The 22,529-nt window shown below is 46.1% G+C and overlaps 1 protein-coding gene across 3 annotated transcripts in view; it reads left to right on the top strand.

Annotated features, from left to right (window-relative positions):
* SCAMP4 (secretory carrier membrane protein 4) overlaps positions 1-22,529 on the top strand; it is a 63,044-nt gene that overhangs the window by 19,050 nt on the left and 21,465 nt on the right. For all 3 annotated transcript variants that reach the window (XM_077476344.1, XM_077476347.1, XM_077476345.1), the window contains exons 2-4: positions 15,758-15,801; positions 16,712-16,840; positions 19,662-19,818. In XM_077476344.1, coding sequence (XP_077332470.1) covers positions 15,795-15,801; positions 16,712-16,840; positions 19,662-19,818 — 293 coding nt within the window. In that variant the 5' untranslated portion in view covers positions 15,758-15,794. The remainder of the gene's footprint in view (positions 1-15,757; positions 15,802-16,711; positions 16,841-19,661; positions 19,819-22,529) is intronic.

The following is a 22,529-nucleotide window of genomic DNA, read 5'->3' as shown; positions in this document are numbered from 1 at the left end:
CTGAAGCTACAAAACGCTGGAGGGGAAAAAAATCCATTATTCTCAATGGAGATGGTTCACATCTCCATTCCAAGTCGCCTGAAGCTCAAACAAGTTCCAGACCCTTTTTTGTCGCGCGAATTGGGCTGATTTGGGCGTTTTTCTTCTTTTAACATTGGTGACCTTTTGCCCTGCACAAATTCGCGGCAAATCGCGGTAAAAACCGCCGCGAATCGCGGTAAAAAACGCCGAAATCGCAGTAAAAAACGCCGCAAAAAACGCTTGAAAAGCTACGCTCAGGTGTGAATGCAGCCTAAATCAGGGGTTGACAAATTTGCTTTGAATTTAGGAGCCAGTTGAAAAAGTTAGGAGCCAGTTTGTTGTTTGTTCCCGGGATAAGACCAGTCATTTTCACCCCCTATCCCTAACTCTCACAACGGAGCACCCAGCCAATAACTCCAATGTAACGCTGTTACATCAGGGTTATGGGCTGATCAGAAAGAGTAAGGCTGGCAACAGATGGAACTGGTTGGCTTAGGCAGGTGGCACTGGTTGTCACTGGCAGGTGGCACTGGTTTGGGACTGACAGATGGTACCGGTTGCCACTGGCCGGCACGTGGCACTGGCAGGTGGCACTATTGGCACTGGCAGGTGGCACTCATTGGTGGTGGCACTGGCAGGTGGCGCTGGCACGTAGCACTGACACTAGCAGGTGGCACTGGCAGGAGATTGGCAGGTGGCCCTGGTTGGTGATGGCAGGTGGCACTGGTTGGTGTTGGCACTGATTGGCAGGTGGCACTGGTTGGCGGTGGCACTGGCAGGTGGCTCTGATTGGCGGTGGCCTTTGTCAGGTGGCACTGGTTGGTGGTAGCAGGTGGCACTGGCAGGTGGCACTGGTAGGTGGCACTGATTGGTAGTGTCATTGATTGGTGGTGGCACTGGTTGGCTGTGGCAGGTGGCACTGGCAGGTGCCACTGGTTGGTGGTGGTAGGTGGCACTGATTGGCGGTGACACTGTGCACTGGTTGGCGGTGGCACTGGCAGGTGCCACTAGTTGGTGGTGGCAGGTGGCACTGATTGGCGGTGACACTCGGGACTGGCAGGTGGCACTGGTTAGCGGTGGTACTGGCAGGTGGCACTGATTGGCACTGGCTGTGGCGCTGGTTGGTGGTGGCACTGGTTGGTGATTGCAGGTGGCATTGATTGGCGGTGGCACTGGTTGGTGGTGGCAGGTGGCACTGATTGGCTGTGGCACTGATTGTCACGGGCAGGTGGCACTGATTGGCACTGATTGGCGGTGGCACTTGTTGGTTGCAGGTGGCATTGATTGGCGGTGGCAGGTGGCATTGGCAGGTGGCACTGGTTGGTGGTTGCAGGTGGCATTGATTGGCGGTGGCACTGGTTGGTGGCAGGTGGCACTGATTGGGGATGATACTTGCCACTGACAGGTGGCACTGATTGATTAGTAGTAGGTGGCACTGGTAGGTGGCACTGGTAGGTGGCACTGGTTGGTGACACTGGTTGGTGGTTGCAGGTGGCATTGATTGGCGGTGGCACTGGCTGGTGGCACTGGTTGGCGGTGGCACTGGCAGGTGGCACTGGTTGGCGGTGGCACTGGCAGGTGGCACTGGTTGGCGGTGGCACTGGCAGGTGGCACTGGTTGGTGGTGGCAGGTGGCACTGATTGGCGGTGACACTCGGCACTGGCAGGTGGCACTGATTTGCGGTGGCACTGGTTGGCACTGGTACTGGTGGTGGCACTGGTTTGCGGTGGCACTGGCAGGTGGCACACTGAGCACTCTGTTACTGAAAAGTAACAGAGGAGCTGTCAGAATTGAGCTTAATGTCGGGGGTGGGCGGTATGCAGCCGGGGTGTGAAACTGACAAGTAACAGAGAGGCAGAGCTGTCAGATTTAAGCTTGATGTCGGGGTAGGCGGGACTCAGCAGCTATCAAACATCAGCCAACGATTGGGCTGCTTAAGAAAAGGGGCATACAAGTAGCGGCCCGCCCAGATCCCATTGGTTGGTGTTTGATAGCTGCTGAATCCCGCCCACTCCGGCCGGGTCCCGCCCACCCCCGACATCAAGCTGAAATCTGACAGATCCTCCTCTCTCCTCTCTCAGTTGCTTCTCAGTTTCACACACTTAGCGTGGCGCTTGATGCTTGCCGGAGCCGCTGAGTGTGGAGGAGGGAGAAGGACGGCAGTCAGTCTTAATGCGTTCCATGTCTGGGGCATCAATAGTGAGTGGGCTGGTGGCAGCTTAGGTGCCAGGTTGCGATTTCTGGTCGCATTGGTGACCTGGCGCCTGGGGTTTGTCGAGCTCTGGCCTAAATTAAGGCTTACCTGTAGGTCCAAGAAATATCTCCTAAACCTACATGGTTTAGGAGGTATTTACTAAAAGATAGTGACAGCGGCATGCAGGCGCACTATCGCCCTTAGCAGTTAGCGATATGCCGTTAGTGGCAGCTCCCGTGCGCATGCGCGGAAGTGACGTCATTGCTACATAGTAATCCATTATGCTTTACCTTTGCAGGGAGACAAAGAGGAAGTAAACCCATCAGGGTTTACTTCCTCTTTAATGCTCCATCTTAAAACAGCCAACCGTCACTGACTAGATGTAGTTTGTGCTGTGCACGTTTACTTTGCAAGCACTGCTTCCTTTAGCAAGACTGACTCTTTTTGTCATACCTAATGTATGAAGCTTATAGCATTAATGATCAGATTCCACCCCTTGCTGTTAAAATTCACTCTGCTAGATCTGTTTGTACATCTTAGTGCCACTTTAGGCCACTGTTTCCCAGATTTGCTAGGCTGCTGACTGGTCTTTCTACCACACTTTTTCTGAAATTTAGCAGGTGGATGTTCATGTATCAACCAATGCCATCTTGTGGCATAAGATCCTTCAGACAGCCCTCTAAGCTGTATGCAGCCCCCAGTTGTTGTTTTGTTTGGTGAGCCTGTTAGTGTTTTGTTACTGTTGCTCCTTCCCCAGTTGGAACGGTTTTGGACATCCCAATTGTCTCTGAATCCTGTGTCTCTTATAGTGTCATTTAACCCAAAATGTTTAAAAGTGTATCTTATATGCAAATTTTCATTGTGTACATAATATTAATGACTTGGGTATTATGGCATTTGTTTTATGTAAAGAATAAAAAAACCTGGTTGATCCTGCCATTCACTGGCACTCCATCTTTGCCTGTGTCCCCACTGCAGCATGAGATCGTATTGATAGCCCTTTGCCACCATTATTGCGTGTGCTTTGTTTTCAGTTACCATCTAAGCCAGGGGTAGGGAACCTTTTTGGCTGAGAGAGCCATGAATGCCACATATTGTATGTCTCTCACGAAATTACATTTTAAAATATGTTTAAAACTAAATACAAGTAAATGTGTGCATTTTATGTAAGACCAACACTTTTAAAGTATAATAAGTCTCTGAATTAAACAATCAGGTGTTCTTTATTAAGAGATAAATCACAGAACAAAGAAATACGGCATGGCATGACATGACCTCTGAATTCTTTTAATAACGTTGTTATGCTGTTGCTAACCAATGATGAATGGTGCTGCATGGTTTTGCTGATGGCTTTGTAGTCTGGTTGATACGTGGTGAGGTTAAGCTTCATGCAGGTGTTGAGACTTCCACTCGTTAAACGCGATCGTAGGTTGGTCTTAATGTTCTTTTTTTTAATAGATTAATCAACTAATTTCGATGAATTATAACTGTAATGTTGTCATCTCCCCCACTGTAATATCCACGTCGTCTCCCCCACTGTAATATCCACGACATCTTCCCCCACTGTAATATCCACGTCGTCGCCCCCCTGTAATATGCAGATCCAGGATCAGATGAGGCGGGCGGTGATGATGACATCAGCGCGCCGCTCACCTAGGCCGCTGCCGGGTGTACCAAGATGGCCGCGGCTCCAGAGCTAGGCCGAAGCTGCGGCCTTTCCTATGGGCTCAGTCCGCGGATCGGCACACCACGCGATCCGCGGATTGAGAGGCGAGAGCCAGATGTAGCCATCAAAAGAGCCACATCTGACTCACGAGCCATAGGTTCCCGACCCCTGATCTAAGCCATTCATTTCCTCCTTTTTACTTTCTAGGCAGACAGTGTGATTATAGAGTCATAGTAGTGGCCATGTAAACACAGTTGATAGACAACCCCCCCCCCCCCCGCCCCTTTCAGTCCTGATGTGTAGCTATTCACTGGGGGGGGGGGGGGGGGGGATATAACATTTATGATTGATGAAGGCATCACTTCCCTGTTAAGCTGGCCATACATGGATTAAAATTCCTCTGGTTCAGCAGGATGGATGGATGGTCAGATGGATAAATAAGCTGTTGTCCTGCTGCTCTATGTACAGTTTGGTAAAGAAGCTCTGCAGAGCTTAGGGGATCATTAACCAAGAACAATCTCTGCTTCATGATCTGAAGCAGTATCGGCACATTTGAACAAAGTACTTTTCGCTTTTCTCTAAGGTACTCGTGGAGAAAGATGTGATAAAAATCTTTTCCATTTTTATTAACTTTTCAGATGTGAAAAAAAAAGTATGGCCAGAGTTTTTTTTTTTTTTTGGACCATGCTTCTTATCTCAGTCCTAAGATCCTGACAATCCCACAAACGAAAATAGTTATATAATATTAACAGGCTGCCAATCCTTTTTTGGGATACCCTATTCAGTTTTTAGGGATGCTTCCACTGTTGAAACGCAAAGATGTCTCTTCAGCAGTTATTGAGTTACAGCACAATGTGTGCATGGAGATTTCCCACAGTAGAAGCAACTGCAGAGTGTTCCCTAGTGCAGTGTCCTAAATGGTTAATATGTTTAATGTTGAAATCCTTAAGGCTTCTGTGAGGGGTTAGCTCGGCAGCGGGTGTGTGTGACCCCCTGGATGGGTTCACAACACAAAGTCAGGCACAGCAGACAGCGGTGTAGGTTAAAAAAACGAAAGATCCGGTTTATTTATGCTACATGCAGTGATACAAATAACAGCCAAACAAAATAAAACAAGAAAATAAATCCTGGTCAGCTTGACCTCTAACTACACACGTAGACTCCCTGTCTAACAACTGGGTGCAGCCTTGTGCTGTACCAGTCCCTGCCTTTGTTGTAAAGGTTTTGCCACACAGGCGTTAACTCACCGCACAGTACAGGTGACACACTCCCCAGTCTATACAACACAAAACTGGTTCCAGGATGGAGCATCTCCCTATGCATGCTGGGGTTTTTTGTAGAGGTCTTAATGTGCCCACTTACTACAGCTGGGCTCATTAACTCTTCCCCTCTAATTGTAAAAGTCTGCATAAAGCCTGAATCTAGGACACACATATTTCCCATCCTGGATACAACCAGGTGATTTTACCTGCCTGCTGCCACATACCCCCCCCTCTTGTTTCAACCTTGGGGTTGTAACACAAGCAGCCAGACACGCATGTATCCGAGGCAAAGCATCCACATTCCCCATTTTAACACCAGGGCGATGCTTAACTGTAAAGTTAAATTCCTGTAGGGCCAGGAACCACCTATTTACCCTTCTATTGGTCTCCTTGTTTTGAGCCATCCACTTTAAAGGAGCGTGATCAGTCACCAGGTCAAAGTGCCTACCTAGCAGATAGTACCGAAGGGAATCTAGAGCCCACTTCACTGCTAAACATTCCTTCTCAATCGTGGAGTAATTTACCTCATGGGACTTCAACTTCCTGCTGAGGTAAATGACTGGGTGCTCTTCCCCGTTCCAGACCTGGGATAACACTGCTCCTAACCCAACGTCTGATGCATCAGTTTGTACCACGAAGTCCTTAGAGAAGTCTGGTGAGTACAACACTGGCTGGCTACATAAGGCTGTTTTTAAGGACTGAAATGCTTCTTCAGCCTCTGGGGACCATTTAACCATGACCGACTCTTTCCCTTTCGTCAGGTTGGTGAGGGGCACAGCCTGAGAAGCAAAATGGGGAATGAATCGTCGATTCCCAGAAAGGCTCGTACCTGTTTCTTGCTGTTGGGACGTGGCCAACTCTGTATGGCCTCGACTTTATTGACTTGGGGTTTTATCACCCCCCTCCCAATAGTGTACCCAAGATATTTGGCCTCCTCCTGTCCAATGGTACACTTCTTTGGATTGGCCGTAAACCCAGCTTCCCGGATAGAGTCTAGGACTGCTTGTACTTTTGGTAAATGCGAGACCCAGTCTGTGCTATGAATAATCACATCATCCAGGTAAGCTGCAGCATATTTCTGATGGGGCCTCAGAATCTTATCCATTTTCCGCTGGAATGTTGCCGGTGCATTCTGTAACCCAAACGGCATTCTCTTATATTGGAATGCCCCATCTGGGGTTACAAACGCAGTTTTCTCCTTGGCCGACTCGGCCAGGGGAATTTGCCAATACCCTTTGGTGAGATCAAGAGTTGTCATATATCGGGCTGTTCCCAGCCGGTCAATCAACTCATCTATACGCGGCATGGGGTAGGTGTCAAATTTTGTAACTTTATTTAATTGTCGAAAATCGTTACAAAACCGCCAGCTCCCATCAGGTTTGGGCACTAGTACGATAGGACTGGACCAGTCACTCTGGGACTCCTCTATCACACCCAATTCCAACATCCTTTGAACCTCCCCACGTATTGCCTCCCGTCGGGCCTCTGGTATTCTATAAGGTTTTAGTTTTACCCTTTCTCCTGGCGGGGTGATAATGTCATGCTCTACGCCAGATGTTTGTCCCGGCAGCTCAGAGAAAATCTCTTTGTTACGAAGTACAAACTCTTTAACCTCCTGTTGTTGGGCTTTCGATAAGGTGTCTGCTATTCCAACCTCAGGAACTAAGCAATCAGGCTGTACTTGTGACAAAGTCTCTGCGACTAGGGATTCCCTATCCCTCCAGGCTTTCAGCAGATTGACGTGATAGATCTGCTCCGGCTTTCGCCTTCCTGGCTGTCTAACCCTGTAGTTCACCTCACTAATTTTTTCAATTACTTCATATGGACCTTGCCATTTGGCCAGAAATTTGCTTTCAACCGTAGGGACTAGCACCAAGACCCTATCCCCCGGGGAAAAAGTACGGGTCTTGGCCCCACGGTTGTACACTCTCTGCTGTGCTAACTGCGCTTGGGTCAAATGTTCCTTTACGATTGGCATTACCTGTGCAATTCTATCTTGCATCAGGGCGACATGCTCAATCACACTCCTGTGAGGAGAACTCTCATTTTCCCAAGTTTCCTTGGCGATATCCAGCAGCCCTCTTGGGTGTCTCCCATAGAGCAACTCGAAGGGTGAGAAACCCGTAGAGGATTGGGGTACCTCCCTAATGGCAAACATCAGATAGGGTATTAGACAATCCCAATTCTTTCCATCTCTATCCACCACCTTCTTTAACATTTGTTTTAGGGTTTTGTTGAATCTTTCAACCAACCCATCTGTTTGGGGGTGATACACAGATGTACGCAATTGCTTCACTTTGTACAACTTGCATAATTCTTTCATAACCCGGGACATAAAGGGTGTACCTTGGTCCGTAAGCAGTTCCTTACAAATACCCACGCGGCTAAAAACAAGAGATAGCTCTTTGGCTATGGTTTTGGCCGAGGTATTTCGAAGAGGAATTGCTTCAGGATATCGGGTGGCATAGTCCAATATAACCAAAATGTACTGATGCCCCCTAGCGGACTTCATTATCGGACCTATCAAATCCATTGCGATCCTTTCAAAGGGGACCTCAATGATAGGAAGAGGTACCAGCGGGTTACGGAAATGTGGCATAGGTGCCGACTTCTGACACACAGGGCAGGAGGAACAATAATTTTCTGTTTCCTTCATGACCCCAGGCCAATAGAATCTCTGCAATACCCTCTCTCTGGTTTTTTCGGTCCCCAGATGACCTCCCAGAATGTGCCCATGGGCCAATTCTAACACCAACTTCCTGTAAGGTTTGGGCACCACAAGTTGCTCAATGGTTTCTTCTGCCCTTTGAGCCACTCGATACAGCAGGTCCCTTTCCACAGTGAAGTACGGGTAAGTGCAAGTCTTATCTGGGTTCACTAACTCGCCATCTATTTTCACCACATTTTCCCGTGCCTTTATTAGGGTGGGGTCTTTTAACCACTTTCAGACCGGACCATTTTGCTGGTAAATGACCAGAGGTCTTTTTACAATTTGGCACTGCGCTGCTTTAACTGGTAATTGCGCGGTCATGCAATGTTGTACCCAAACAAAATTTGCGTCCTTTTCTTCCCACAAATAGAGCTTTCTTTTGATGGTATTTGATTGCCTCTGCGATTTTTATTTTTTGCGATATAAACGTAAAAAGACCGCAAATTTTGAAAAAAAATGATATTTTCTACTTTTTGTTATTAGAAAAATCCAATAAACTCAATTTTAGTCATACATTTAGGCCAAAATGTATTCAGCCACATGTCTTTGGTAAAAAAAAAGTCAATAATTGTATATTTATTGGTTTGCGCAAAAGTTGTCACATCTACAAACTAAGGTACGTTTTCTGGAATTTACGCAGCTTTTAGTTTACGACTGCCTATCTCATTTCTTGAGGTGCTAAAATGGCAGGGCAGTACAAAACCCCCCCAAATGACCCCATTTTGGAAAGTAGACCCCCTAAGGAAATTGATAAGTGGCATGTTGAGCCCATTGAATATTTTTTTTTTTTTTTTTTTTACACAAAGTTGTCACTAAATGATATATTGCTCACACATGCTATGGGCATATGTGAAATGACACCCCAAAATAAATTCTGCTGCTTCTCCTGAGTACGGGGATACCACATGTGTGGGATTTTTTGGGAGCCTAGCCGCGTACGGGGCCCCGAAAACCAAGAACCGCCTTCAGGTTTTCTAAGGGCGTAAATATTTGACTTCACTCCTCACTACCTATTACAGTTTTGAAGGCCATAAAATGCCAAGATGGCACAAAACCCCCACAAATGACCCCATTTTAGAAAGTAGACACCCCAAGCTATTTGCTGAGAGGCATGTTGAGTCCATGGAATATTTTATATTTTGCCACAAGTTGCGGGAAAATTACAAACTTTTTTTTTTTTCACAAAGTTGTCACTAAATTATATATTGCTCACGCATGCCATGGGCATATTTGAAATGACACCCCAAAATAAATTCTGCTGCTTCTCCTGAGTACGGGGATACCACATATGTGGGACTTTTTGGGAGCCTAGCCGCGTACGGGGCCCTGAAAACCAAGCACCGCCTTCAGGCTTTCTAAGGGCGTTACAGTTTTGAAGGCCATAAAATGCCAAGATGGCACAAACCCCCCCCAAATGACCCCATTTTGGAAAGTAGACACCCCTAAATTTAGGGGTACACTAGTGAGACTAGGTAATAAATGGCGGGTGCCCTGAAACTATAAAAAAATAACTAACCAACCAGCGTCACCTGTAACAGTTATATGGTGATCACTGGTGAAAGGGTTAACTAGGGGGCAATCAGGGGGCTTTATGCGGTAGTATATGGGGGTCCCTGGCGCTATAAAAAGCTGCGGCGAACCTAAATACCTACCTGCCTAACTAGCGTCACCTGTGACACTAATACAGCGATCAGAAAAACGATCGCTTATTAGGCTGGGTTCACACTGGAGTGATGCGGGAACGCCACGAATCCGCGGCGGGTTCCCGCATCGCATGCCTCCCGGCGGCAGTTCACACTGCCCTATGCGAACTACTGGGAGTGTCAGTGAAATGTTAATGACACCCCCAGATCAGTTCGCATATCGCAGTGCGATCTGCAAACTCGGATCGCATGGTGTGAACACCCATGCGATCCGATTCTGCTGCGGACCAAAAAAAGGGTCCCGTGCGAATTTGCGGCGGGTGTGGCGGGTGCAGCGAATGGCTGAACTCGAATCGCACAGAGATCGGATGTGATTTGCACTGCAGTGCGGTGCGAATCACATTCGTTCTCATAAACCGCTGCAATGTGAAGCCAGCCTTAGTGACACTGGCGACGGGGGGTGATCACGGGGTTAAACCTTTATTGGGGGGGTTAGGGGGGTACATTAGAACTAAAGGGGGCTAACCCTAAGGGCCGGTTCACACAGCGAGGCGAGGCGACACGGCTCGCCTCGCCTCGCTCCCGCAAGTCGCCCCCGTTCTGTACAATGGAACCGTTCTGAGAGGAGCGACTCGAGTCGCTCCGACTCAGAAAAAAGGTTCCTGTACTACTTCGGGGCGACTTCGGGGGCGACTTGCATTGACTTCTATACAGAAGTCCTCTGCAAGTCGCCGCTGAGCTCCCCGCAGGTCGCGGCGAGGTAAGTCGGAGACGCCTCGCCGCGCCTCGCTGTGTGAACCGGCCCTAACTGCCCTAACAGTTATTACAGTCACAAATGACACCAATGCAAAAAAAAAATAAAAATGACATTGGTGTCACTGTGACTGGGGGGCAGGGGTAATTGGGGGGGTGATCGGGGGGGGTGTGAGTGTGCCTGGCATGTTCTACTGTGTAGTGTCGTGTTGGTGCAACTCACCGATCCTCTCTCCTCGGTGTCGGAACGAAAAATACCGACACGGAGGAGAGATTACATCACTTCCTCTCCTGTGTTTACATTACAGGAGAGGAAGTGATGTCACGGAGCATTTTCATTCGTCGGGAGCGATCGCGAGGGGGTGGCCATGAATGAATGGCCGTCCCCTCGTCCGGGATCGCTCCCGAACGAATACCGACCGCCGCGGGCACCGGGCGGGGGCCCGATCGGGCCCCCGACCCGAGGGAAGGCAGGGACGTACATGTACGCCAATATGCCTGCCCGTGCCATTCTGTCGACGTACATCGTCGTGCGGCGGTCGGGAAGTGGTTAACTGTTCTGTGGCAAAATTTTCCCTGTGAACCTCAAGATCCGAAAACTCCACAGACGGCATGTTTTCAACTGAGGATGTTGGCTCCCCCCCAGTTTCTCGAGTTTCCCCCGCCAATACCGACAAGGGAAATTCAGGAGAGTCCTCACCACCCCCAGAGGAATTCTGGTCATCTTCCTGGTTTATAGGGGCACCAGTGGGGGGCTCAGGACAATCCCAGAGTTCCCAGAATTTTGGAAAATCCCTTCCCACAATAGCATCATGTGGTAAGTGAGACACTAACCCCACCTGATGAGAGAGGTTACCTTTGGGGGTCTCAAAAAACACTGAAGTTACAGGATACTCTCGGGTGTCCCCATGCACACAAATAACAGCCCCCTGTTCTTCCCAGAGACCTCTGTAGTAACTAATTCAGCTTTTATCAATGTTACCAGGCTACCTGAATCTAGCAACACATCAACATGTCTACCATTAATACACATTTTACATAAATGTCTCTCAGGTCCCCGAATGGCAGTGCATGCAACTGTCGCAAACAGCGACTGACGTCTCTCCCTTATAAAGTCACATTGCATAGGCTCATCCACAACTGGGCAATTGGCTGCAATATGTCCCTCTTGCCGGCAGCGGTAGCAAATAATCTTTTTCGCTGCCTCTTGCAGCATGGGCTTCCTGGGCTGCTCCCGCCAGACCTTAGGTAGAACTCCCACCCTCTCACTCTCTCCACCGTCACCCCTTGGAGTCATCTTACCCGCCACTGGGGATGATCTGGTCTTAGGGGGGAAAGTCCGTGAGTCCCTGGAAGATGTGGTCAGGTTCTCTGTAGCCAAGTACCTCTCAACCAGATCCACAAGTTTATCTGCATTTTCTGGGTCTCCATGGCTTACCCATTTTTGGATGGCAGTAGGAAGAGCTCTCAGGAAACGATCCATAACAACACGTTCCACAATGTTTGGTGCAGTCAAAGTCTCTGGCTGCAGCCACTTCCTGCTCAGGTGAATGAGATCATACATTTGAGACCTGGGAGGTTTTCCAACCTGAAAAGTCCAGTTATGCACACGCTGAGCCCGGACGGCCAGGGTGACACCCAGCCGTGCCAATATTTCTGCTTTTAGCACCACATAGTCTTTTGCTTGGTCAGGCTCTAGGTCATAATAAGCTTTCTGCGATTCCCCAGTTAACAGAGGGGCCACCAGTCCAGCCCATTGCTCCTTAGGCCACTTTTCCCTTTCAGCAGTCCTTTCAAATGTGGTCAAAAACACCTCCGGATCATCCTCTCCAGTCATTTTTGTCAGTAAACGGCTCACACCAAAGGATGCGGTATTATTGTAACCACTTGCTTCATTGGTCTGCGGACGTTGCTGTATTAATGTCTCTATTTTCTGTTGAAAATTCTGCTCTTGCTTCTGCAACAGGTCTATGAAGCGGGCTTCAGATCGCTGCTGGGCTTGTTGCTGAGCTTCCAGACTCTGCTGGTGAGCCTTCTGCTGAGCTTCCAGACTCTGCTGCAAAGTTGCATTTATCTGCTGCTGGGCTGCAAGGCTCTTTTGTAAACCTGCATTTGTTTGCTGCTGATTTGCATTTGCTTGTTGCTGGTTTGCATTTGCTACAGCCAGCTGTCTCAGTATCTCCTCCATGCTGGCCTTAACAAAAAAAAAAGTGCCAAAATTCTCCACCAACTGTGAGGGATTAGCTCGGCAGCGGGTGTGTGTGACCCCCTGGATGGGTTCACAACACAAAGTCAGGCACAGCAGACAGCGGTGTAGGTTAAAAAAAACAAAAGATCCGGTTTATTTATGCTACATGCAGTGATACATATAACAGCCAAACAAAATAAAACAAGAAAATAAATCCTGGTCAGCTTGACCTCTAACTACACACGTAGACTCCCTGTCTAACAACTGGGTGCAGCCTTGTGCTGTACCAGTCCCTGCCTTTGTTGTAAAGGTTTTGCCACACAGGCGTTAACTCACCGCACAGTACAGGTGACACACTCCCCAGTCTATACAACACAAAACTGGTTCCAGGATGGAGCATCTCCCTATGCATGCTGGGGTTTTTTGTAGAGGTCTTAATGAGCCCACTTACTACAGCTGGGCTAATTAACTCTTCCCCTCTAATTGTAAAAGTCTGCATAAAGCCTGAATCTAGGACACACATATTTCCCATCCTGGATACAACCAGGTGATTTTACCTGCGTGCTGCCACACTTCATATATGTATACGGGACGTTTTTACAACCTCTCCTGAACGATTTAACTTGACAGATAGTAACCCGCATTTAAAACATCCGTTTTGCCTTGGTTACATGGCGCTTTTAGCGGCGTATTGCTGCGTTTGCGTTTAGAAGACAATCCACAACTTGTGGCAGGTGACGTGGCAAGTGGACAATCCACAACTTGTGGCAGGTGATGTGGCAAGTGACATGGCAAGTGGACAATCCACAACTTGTGTCAGGTGACGTGGCAAGTGGACAATCCACAACTTGTGGCAAGTGGACAATCCACAACTTGTGGCAGGTGACGTGGCAAGTGGACAATCCCCAAATTGTGGCAAGTGACACGCTAAATACAATTACACTGCTGCTCTCACAGCTGCTGCTACTCACTCTGGTCTCATAAAATGGCTGAAATAGTTAATAATACTGTTTTTTGAGCTTGAGGAGGGTCTATGATGTTATCTTAACTAAATGCTTCTAGGCGTAAACGCAGTAAAACGCTGCTAAATCGCGATAAAAATCACGGCTTTTAAAAACGTGTTCAGCAGAGTTTGCCCCGGCGTCTCGTGTGCATGGGGCCTTACTTCTTCAAGGGGCTGTAAATACAAGTTGGTGGAACAGCCATGGGAGCTCAGTGCATCTCACATTGACTTAACCTTCATTTGCCATGTGCTGCACATGGCTGCTCTACATCAATGACATTTTTATCATCTGGAAGAGCAGCCTCTCTCTAACAAATATGTTGATTTTCTCAAAACCAACATATAAATTCAGTTGAATTCACCCAAATTTAACCCAGTTACATCAATATCACAACATTTTTTTGGGGGCATGTGCCAGTATTGGTGAATGATCCAGGTAGGATTTCAAGTAGCCTGTATTCTAAACCCAGATGGAACACCCATATTACTTTTTCCAAGTGCCCATCTTAAACATCTAAAAATTTACCAATATCATAGTTTGTATCAATTCTAAGAATCTGCTCAGACTCTGATGTTCAGACTGGACAGCTTTCCAAATTGCAGGGAAAAAAAATTCAAACAGGATTATCATCACTTTCTGTGTGCACAAGTTTTAGTAAATCTTCCCCATAGACTGGAGCATGTGATGATAAATAACAGCACTGCTCGCTCTACAATAGTAACAGTGAGGTGCATCAGTGGAGAATGGGGATTGTGCATAGGCCAAAAAAGAAACAAGGGTAGGAAACTTAAACAAACCAAAAAAAAGACCCATGGTATACTTGATAATAGAAAAATTTCAAAAAATTGAGTTTAGTATCAGTTAAAAATCTCTAAGAGAAAGGGGGGCTTTAAATGCCATAAATATATGTAATATTTTTATTTGTGATTGTACAACTCCCATTCCAAAAAACTTTGTGAAGCTGTGTAAAATCTACATCAGAACAGAATGCAATGATTTGCAAATCCCTCATAAACCCATATTTTATTCACAATAGAATGGAAAACATATCAAATGTTTAAACTAAGAAAAAGTTAAATTTTAAGAAAAAAAGGAAGGTCATTTTGAAATTGATGGCAGCAACATGCCTCAAAAAAGTTAGGACATGGCAACAAAAAGCTGTCAGAGTAAAGCCTGGTACACACACACACACACACACACACACACACACACACACACACACACACATATATACATTTTTGGTTCAACCCAGCAGGCTAAACGAACGAAAACCTGAGAGGCACTATACTAACTATGCAATGTTAGTACAGTGATCTGCCCCTCTCGCTCGGTCTGTCTCGGCGGCGGGAAATTTAAACATGGGCAAGGCTGCAAACGGCACTGGGCAAGCTGCAAATGACACTGGCAAGCTGCAAATGACACTCTGCTAGCTGAAAATGACACTGGCAAGGCTGCAAACAGCGCTGGGCAAGCTGCAAATGACACTGGCAAGCTGCAAATGACACTCTGCAAGGCTGCAAACAGCGCTGGGCAAGCTGCAAATGATGCTGGGCAAGCTGCAAATGACACTGATTATTCTGCAATTATGGACAAGGCTGCAGATGCACACTGATAAGGCTGCATTGATGGGCATTTAAATGTAAGTTTTTTTTTTTTTTTTTTTTTTTCCTTTAAACTCCCCTCCTAAAACTTTTTTCCTTAAAATGCCCTCCTAAACTTGGGGTGCGTGTTATACGCCGGTGCGTGTTATACCCTGATAAATACGGTATATGCTTGGGTATAAAAAGAGCATCTTAGAGAGTCAGAGTGTCTCAGAAGTAAAGATGGTCAAGGTTCAACAATCTGAAAGGCTTCCTCTAAAAATTGTAGAACAATTTCAGAGTAATGTTTCTCAATGTAAAATTGTGCAGACTTTAAGTATCAGTTAAATAAAAAATGGAATCAACCAAAATGGGTTTTCTAAACTCTGCAATCATCCTATCATCTTGGGAATGGTCACCAAAGAGTGACTGTGGGGGGGAGTTAAACAAGCTGAAGTTACAAACTGATAGGCTACCATGCACAGCTGCACCAGATTCTGAACGCTCACATTTCAGTAAATGTATTCTTATGTGAAAAGGCATCAAAGGCCTGTTATTCCTACTATGCTGTTAGGAATGTCTGGTAAGAGAAGAAATGGTTCTTGATTGTATATTTTTATTTTTTGTACGTAAATAATTTACACAAACTATGTTCTCACTTTGTTAATTGCACGGCTTTAAGATTTTTTAAAAAAAAGAGAACAGAAATGAATGTACAATGTTGTGTGTTTTCTAGATGTTCCAGTTAACCAGGCCAGGTCACGTCTAGAAGAATGGGAGGTATTTGTGTTTTGTAATATTGCTATATATTTTTCATTTACCTTTATTTTTTAACACTTTCACTGCCAGAACCTCCTTTTTATATTTTTTCATTTTGCATACACATACTAAAATGCACATAGATAATAATGCATTTTAACCACTTGCCGACCACTCTCAGCATATATACGTCGGCAGAATGGCATGGCTGGGCAAAGCAGCGCGCGCTTGCCGAGAGCCCCGTGACCGTGCCTGCGGAACCCGTGGACTCGATCACCGCTGGGATACCTGCAATTGTGTAACGGAGCTGAAGAAAGGGGAGATGCCGATGTAAACAGCATCTTCACCGAGGACACCGATTGCCTGCTCCCTGTCATCGGGAGCAGTGATCAGTGTCATGTCACTGCTAGCCCATCCCCCAGACAGTTAAAAACACGCCCCAGGACACACTTAACCCCTCCCTGCCCCTAGTGGTTAACCCCTTCACTGCCAGTGACATTTTTACAGTAATCAAATAAATTTAAATAGCTAAAATACACTTACAATACAATATGTCAGTGCTGTCTATAAAACTATCTCAGATGGCTGGAACGCACTTCCTGGGGCATTTTTGGGAACATGATGATGTCACAGCCTGAAGCTCAGTCTATTGTATTACTAAATGAATCAGAGGAGTCACTCCCCCCCAACACCCCATTCCTTCCCGTGCTGGCTGCTCTGTTATTTGCTTCAGCATTATAGAACAAGTCCGGCTGAATGTGACTATTCACTATGAGATTTTAGTCGCATTAGTGTGCTTTTTTTTTTTTTTTGGACATATACTAGTTACATATTAGTTGAGGAACCGTCCACAACGCATGCTATAGGCTGATAATTTAGAAAGAAAGATGCATGGTTTGACTTGTTTTTTTGTCTACTTTTCTTACCCTAGAACGTGAAAATAATTTCCCTCCATTGCCTAAATTCATCCGCCTGCGTCCCTGTTTCTACCAGAATTTTGAGGATGAAATTCCTTCACAGCACAGAACATTGGTACGGAGGATCTACCATTTGTGGATATGTAAGTACTTCAAAAGGGCTGTCAAATATTATTGCCTCATACAGTTGCACAAAAGAAATTATCGTAGATCTTGAGTAGTCAACATACAATATTGGCCAAAGCCTACAGGTGGCAAATCTTGCTACAATTTGGGATCGTTTTGGTTTGGTTCGCCCATAATGTAAGAAGAATGACTAACATATCAAAATCCATGTCAAGCAGATAAAACCCTGCTGCATTTTGTACATCTTTCGGGGCACACAATCATTGTATGACAAGTGTACAGTTAGGCCCTGAACTTTAAGCCCTTGTACACACGGTTGTAAATTCCGACGGAAATTGTCCAATCGGACCGTTTTGTCGGATAATCCAACTGTGTGCTGGCTCCAATTAACTGTTTCCGTCGGAATATCCGACAGACAAAGTTTTAGAACTTTCCGACAACATGATCCGATCGGACTTTGTTTGATTGTGTGTAGAGAATTCCTATCGGAGAAAGTGGCACGCATGCTCAGATCAAATTACGAGACCAAAGCCATTGGCTACTAGCCTGAACGTAGTCCCGTCGTAACGAAAAAACGTCATCACGTTCAGAACGATCGGATTTTCCGACAACTTTGTCCGACCGTGTGTATGCAACACCGGTTTCGGACAAAATCCGACCGATTTTTGTTGTCGGAATGTCCGACTGTGTGTACAAGGGCTTAGACTTTTTATATGTAGTCAATCAATTTCATATAGATGTGTTAAAAAAAAACAACAACCTCTTTGGCTGAGAGTTTGCATTTACCTATATATCCTCTAATATTATACATTTAGAATTAATTTAATGGTGTGTGTGTGTGTATGTGTATCTGTCTTGGAGCCCATCCTGCTGTTTTGGAATAGTTGAGTTGATCCTAAGCCCCATTACCTCTCTGGGTCAAATGCCCCAGCCATTTAAAAGCATAAGTTGAGTGTCTCAGTGACCGGTAGAAGTTCTCGTATTGGACAATACTTTTTTGTTCAGTATCTCCCACCTGCCTACTTGCTAAGACAGTTGATTGCAAGCAAATATTGGAATTCTAACTGTATGGCAGATTGGGACCCTTACTCTTAAAGGTTGATTACTAAAGGCAAACACTGTGCGTGTTGAAAAGTGCACTTTAAGGCTGGGTTCACACTGATGCGAATTGGATGCAGATGTTAGGGTTGCACCGATGCCACTTTTTTAAGACAGAGTACAAGTACGGAAACTTTTTTTTACCAAGTTCTCCCCAACACCGATTACCAATACTTTTTTTTATAATGTCATGTGACGGTGGCACCAATATGCAGCAGTGATGGGCACTGATGAGGCGTGGACTGTGTCAGTCGTTTGTTTTTTACAATTCATATATTTTTTATTTTATTATTATTATTATTATTTTTTTTTTACAATACTATTTTTATAGGGGGGGATGGGTGGCGGGGAGTGAGTGGATGGTGTCAGTGTATTTTTATTTTTATTTTTATTTTTTTTGTAATTATTTAAAAAATTTTACTTTTAAATTCTTTATTACAACTTTTTTTTTTTTTTTTTTTTATCAACCCTGTTGGGGAGGGCTTTGGTAAGTTATCAGGGGTTTAAACGGACTACTGACATCTCCCTTTTGAGACAGGGAAAGGGACTGAGGACACAGATTTCCCAGTACCTTTCTCAGCAGCCTCAGCTGCACTGAAGATGAATGGACAGGAGACAGAGGCTCCTGTTCATTCATAAACTGAAGCATTATAAACAGTTTACAATTTTCAGTTATGAATGAACAGAGTCAGTGATCACTGAATGTGCATTCAGGAAAGGAAGGAGTTAGTAAATGACAGATTTACCTGCTCCTTCCTCCGCTCTCCATCCTGATAACTCCAGGACGAGGGGGGTGCCGGAGGAGGACCTGGGGAGGACACTGGGAAAAATTGGGGATAATCGGTGGGGGTAGTTACAAGCACCAATTCCTCCTGACAGCCGCGAGAGGGAGAGGAGGAGAATTGGCTGTCTGAAAAGCTATACATGGAGATTGGTGCATGTAACTGCCCCCACTGCCGCACTGATCATCTGTGAGGCGTCCCGGCCCCCCTTCCCTGATACACTGAGGACGTCGGGTGTACTGGCCTTCTGCCAGGTATCGGGTCAAGCATGATCAGAGCATTTGCACGAGTACTCGTGCAAATGCTCGGTATCTGTGTGACCCTAATGTGGGTTTCCCTGCATCCACGTCGCATGACGGATGGGAGAATGTCACCGGCACTCAATGGAGATGGTTCACACAGCTCCGGGGTGGCCATGGTCCACATTGGAAAAGGGCCCTGTGCGTTTTTGGCTCCGTTTCAGGTGCAAATTCAGGCAAAAATTCAAGCCTGAATCGGTAAACAGGGATTCACCAGACCCCCCCCCCCCCCCCAGCAGAAGCTTTGTTAACTTCCATCATCCAATCATGTCCAAGCAAAAATGCTGTTTTTTTTTTTATTTTTATTTTTTTCTTGCACTTGATTGGGTATTCTTTGCAAAGTGCACAGACTATTTGCCTTTAGTAAAACAACCTCTTTGTGTGGAAGCAGTGGTCTCTCTGCAGAGGTTCAACACGCAGCTAAAGCTCCCCATTCAGCAGGGAGAATGGGCTTTGCTGATTGCAGTGATATAAATAGGTATGCAACATATTTTGATAGCCATGTATTACTATTTAGTTGTAAGATACAAGCATCCATGTAGGGTTCACTATTGTTTACAGTGCATGATGTTCCATTAATAACAGAATACACCTAAATAAAACACCCAAGTTTAACAAATATTATCCTTTCTGATTACCATAATTCTCCTGTTTTCTAGTTTATTGCCTGTCCCTTACAGTAAACTTAGTCGCTTGCCTTGCTTGGTGGATTGCAGGAGGTTCTGGGGTGAATTTTGGATTATCTTTGCTATGGCTGGTCATTTTCAGTCCTTGTGGTTATGTGTGTTGGTTTCGTCCAGCATACAAAGCTTTCAGGTAAGCCCTCTCTCTGACTTTTTGGGGAATATTGTGGGGTGTAGGATATGACATCCTAGTCTCATCTCACAAAAGCATAATGCATGCTGTGTTTTTATTACTGTAACTACCGTATATACTCGAGTATAAGCCGAGATTTTCAGCCTCTTTTTTGAGGCTGAAAGTGCCCCCCTCGGCTTATACTCGAGTCATCGCTGTCTGCCCGCTCGATCAGCGTGTCGAGCAGACAGACAGCGGCCATTCTACAATTCAAAAGCCGCGCCTCCGGCTCCGCCTTCGCCTGTGATAGGCGGAACACTGAATTTCCCAGCAGCCTGTGTTCCGCCTATCACGCACATCGTATCATCCTCGTACTACGGACGAGGATGATACGATGTCAGTGATAGGCGGAACACAGGCTGCTGGGAAATTCAGTGTTCCGCCTATCACAGGCGAAGGAGGAGGCGCGGCTTTTGAATTTTACAATGGCCGCCGAAGAGGGCACGGGACGGAGGCAAGGCAAGGCAAGGCACGGCACGGCACGGGACGGGACGGAGGCAAGGCAAGGCACGACACGACGGCAAGGCACGGCACGGCACGGGACGGAACGGAGGCAAGGAGGCAAGGCACGGGACGGAGGCTCGGGACAAAGGTAGGCTGGACACACACACACACACACACACACACACACACACACACACACACGGATACACACACACACAGGGATGGGTGGATGGATGGAGACACACACAGGGATGGGTGGATGGATGGAGACACACACACACAGGGATGGATGGATGGATGGATGGAGACACATACACACAGGGATGGATGGATGGATGGAGACACACACACACAGGGATGGATGGATGGATGGATGGAGACACACACACACAGGGATGGATGGATGGATGGACACACACACACACAGGGATGGATGGACGGACACACAGGGATGGACGGACACACAGGGATGGACGGACACACAGGGATGGACGGACACACACACAGGGATGGACAGGCATGTCTCACCCTCGGCTTATACACGAGTCAATAAGTTTGCCAGTTTTTTGGGGGGTAAATTGGGGGCCTCGGCTTATATTCGGGTCGGCCTATACTCGAGTATATACGGTAATTTGCTTTTGTTTATGAGAGAAAATTGATATTTAAAATAGAACCTAAGGGCCCTTTTCACACGGACGTGTCCGTGTACGGGGCTCCGCTTTTCTCAGTGGGGGATCGCTCTGTCTGATCCCAGCTGAGCAGGCAGATGACAGGTCTATCTCTGCACACTGTGGGGAGGGACGGACCTGTCAGATCGTCGCTCTCCCCTATGGGGGATCGGATGAAGACGAACCATAGAGTCAGTTTTCATTCGATCCACAGACGGATGGAAAAATAGGGTTTTTCCTCTGTCACGCTTTTTCGGAGTGGGTCGGATGTCAGCGGACATGTCACCGCTGACATCCGTCTCTCCATAGAGGTCTATGGAGCGTCCATTCAGGTACGCCTAAAAAAGTGACAGGCGGACCTGAACGGTCCATCCGTGTGAAAGAGGCCAAAGGCAGAACTTTTTTTTTTTTCATTGCAGATAAAGTAAGTAAGAAAGGGCTAAAACCCCTGTCAGTTTTTTGCCATTTGTATCCCACTGGGGGGGTGGTTTCTTCTTTTTCTGTCCCTGGAAGTGAAATCACCCCCCCAAAGTGAGGCAAGCCTGGTGTTTCACCAGGGTTACCAGAACTAATGTCCCCATCGGAAGATTTCCCCTCTTACTGTTGTGGTGTCAACCCAAAAATTGGGGTTTTTCCTTTCCTCTCACATTTGATGATAATGGTAAACATGACAAATAGAGTGGGTGAAACTCCGTAACGGGCGTGCAGACAACAGGTGTCCTAATACCTCTGCAATCTATCCAAAACTAAAGGAAAAGTTGAGCAAAGACATTGCTGAACTGATCAGGTTGATATACTGAATGTATGTTATTTGCCAATTTTTGAGACGTTTTGTCTGTCAGTCAGTTCACAATTAATTTCAGTTTGTGAAATTGCAATCAAACTACACACTATGGCATATGACACCAGTTAAGCTGCACTCTATTTATCCCTCAGTTTCTCCATCTTGTTTTCGTGGCTGCTCAGACCATGGTTCCTTTATCCAAATTTTTGAAACACTATGGTGACATGCTGCCACAAAATATACCCTAATACCAGGATGCCCCATCACTCTAACGATACAAATGTGCCTAACAGGGACACACCCCCTTTTTTGTAGTACATGGTAGTTCTCTTTATAATGCTATACTTTATCAATGCTCTACCTGATATAGTGGTGCCTTATTGATTCCACCCTGTGTTTTTTGCCTAGTACCCAGACTACATCTACTTTTACCCTATATTTGTCACCAGCCATTAACAAGCCAATTGTAATCAGTTTTCATATACCGTTCTATTTTATATAATATTTCTTTGTACTTAATATATCTTTTATATTGTCGGTTGGTACTTTTATAGTATCTTGATTGTAACATGATCTTCCAAATAAAACGTTTGTAATATAAAAAAAAGTCAGTTCACAAACAATTTTGCATGGCTTATCTCTGCATACATGCTGCTAGATTAAAAAACCGTTTGTTACCCCAACATTTCATATTGCTGATATGTGCCCTGTTGTACCATGTACTTGTATGAGAAAGTATCCTGTTATTTGTATTGCTACCTTTGTATGAAATCCCT

This window comes from Lithobates pipiens, unplaced genomic scaffold (genome assembly GCF_037356315.1).
Source record: "Lithobates pipiens isolate NorthernLeopardFrog02 unplaced genomic scaffold, aLitPip1_a1.2 Scaffold_13, whole genome shotgun sequence".
NCBI lineage: Eukaryota > Metazoa > Chordata > Amphibia > Anura > Ranidae > Lithobates > Lithobates pipiens.
The sequence above is the reverse complement of the archived record's forward strand: the minus strand, read 5'-3'. Positions and strand labels throughout refer to the sequence as shown.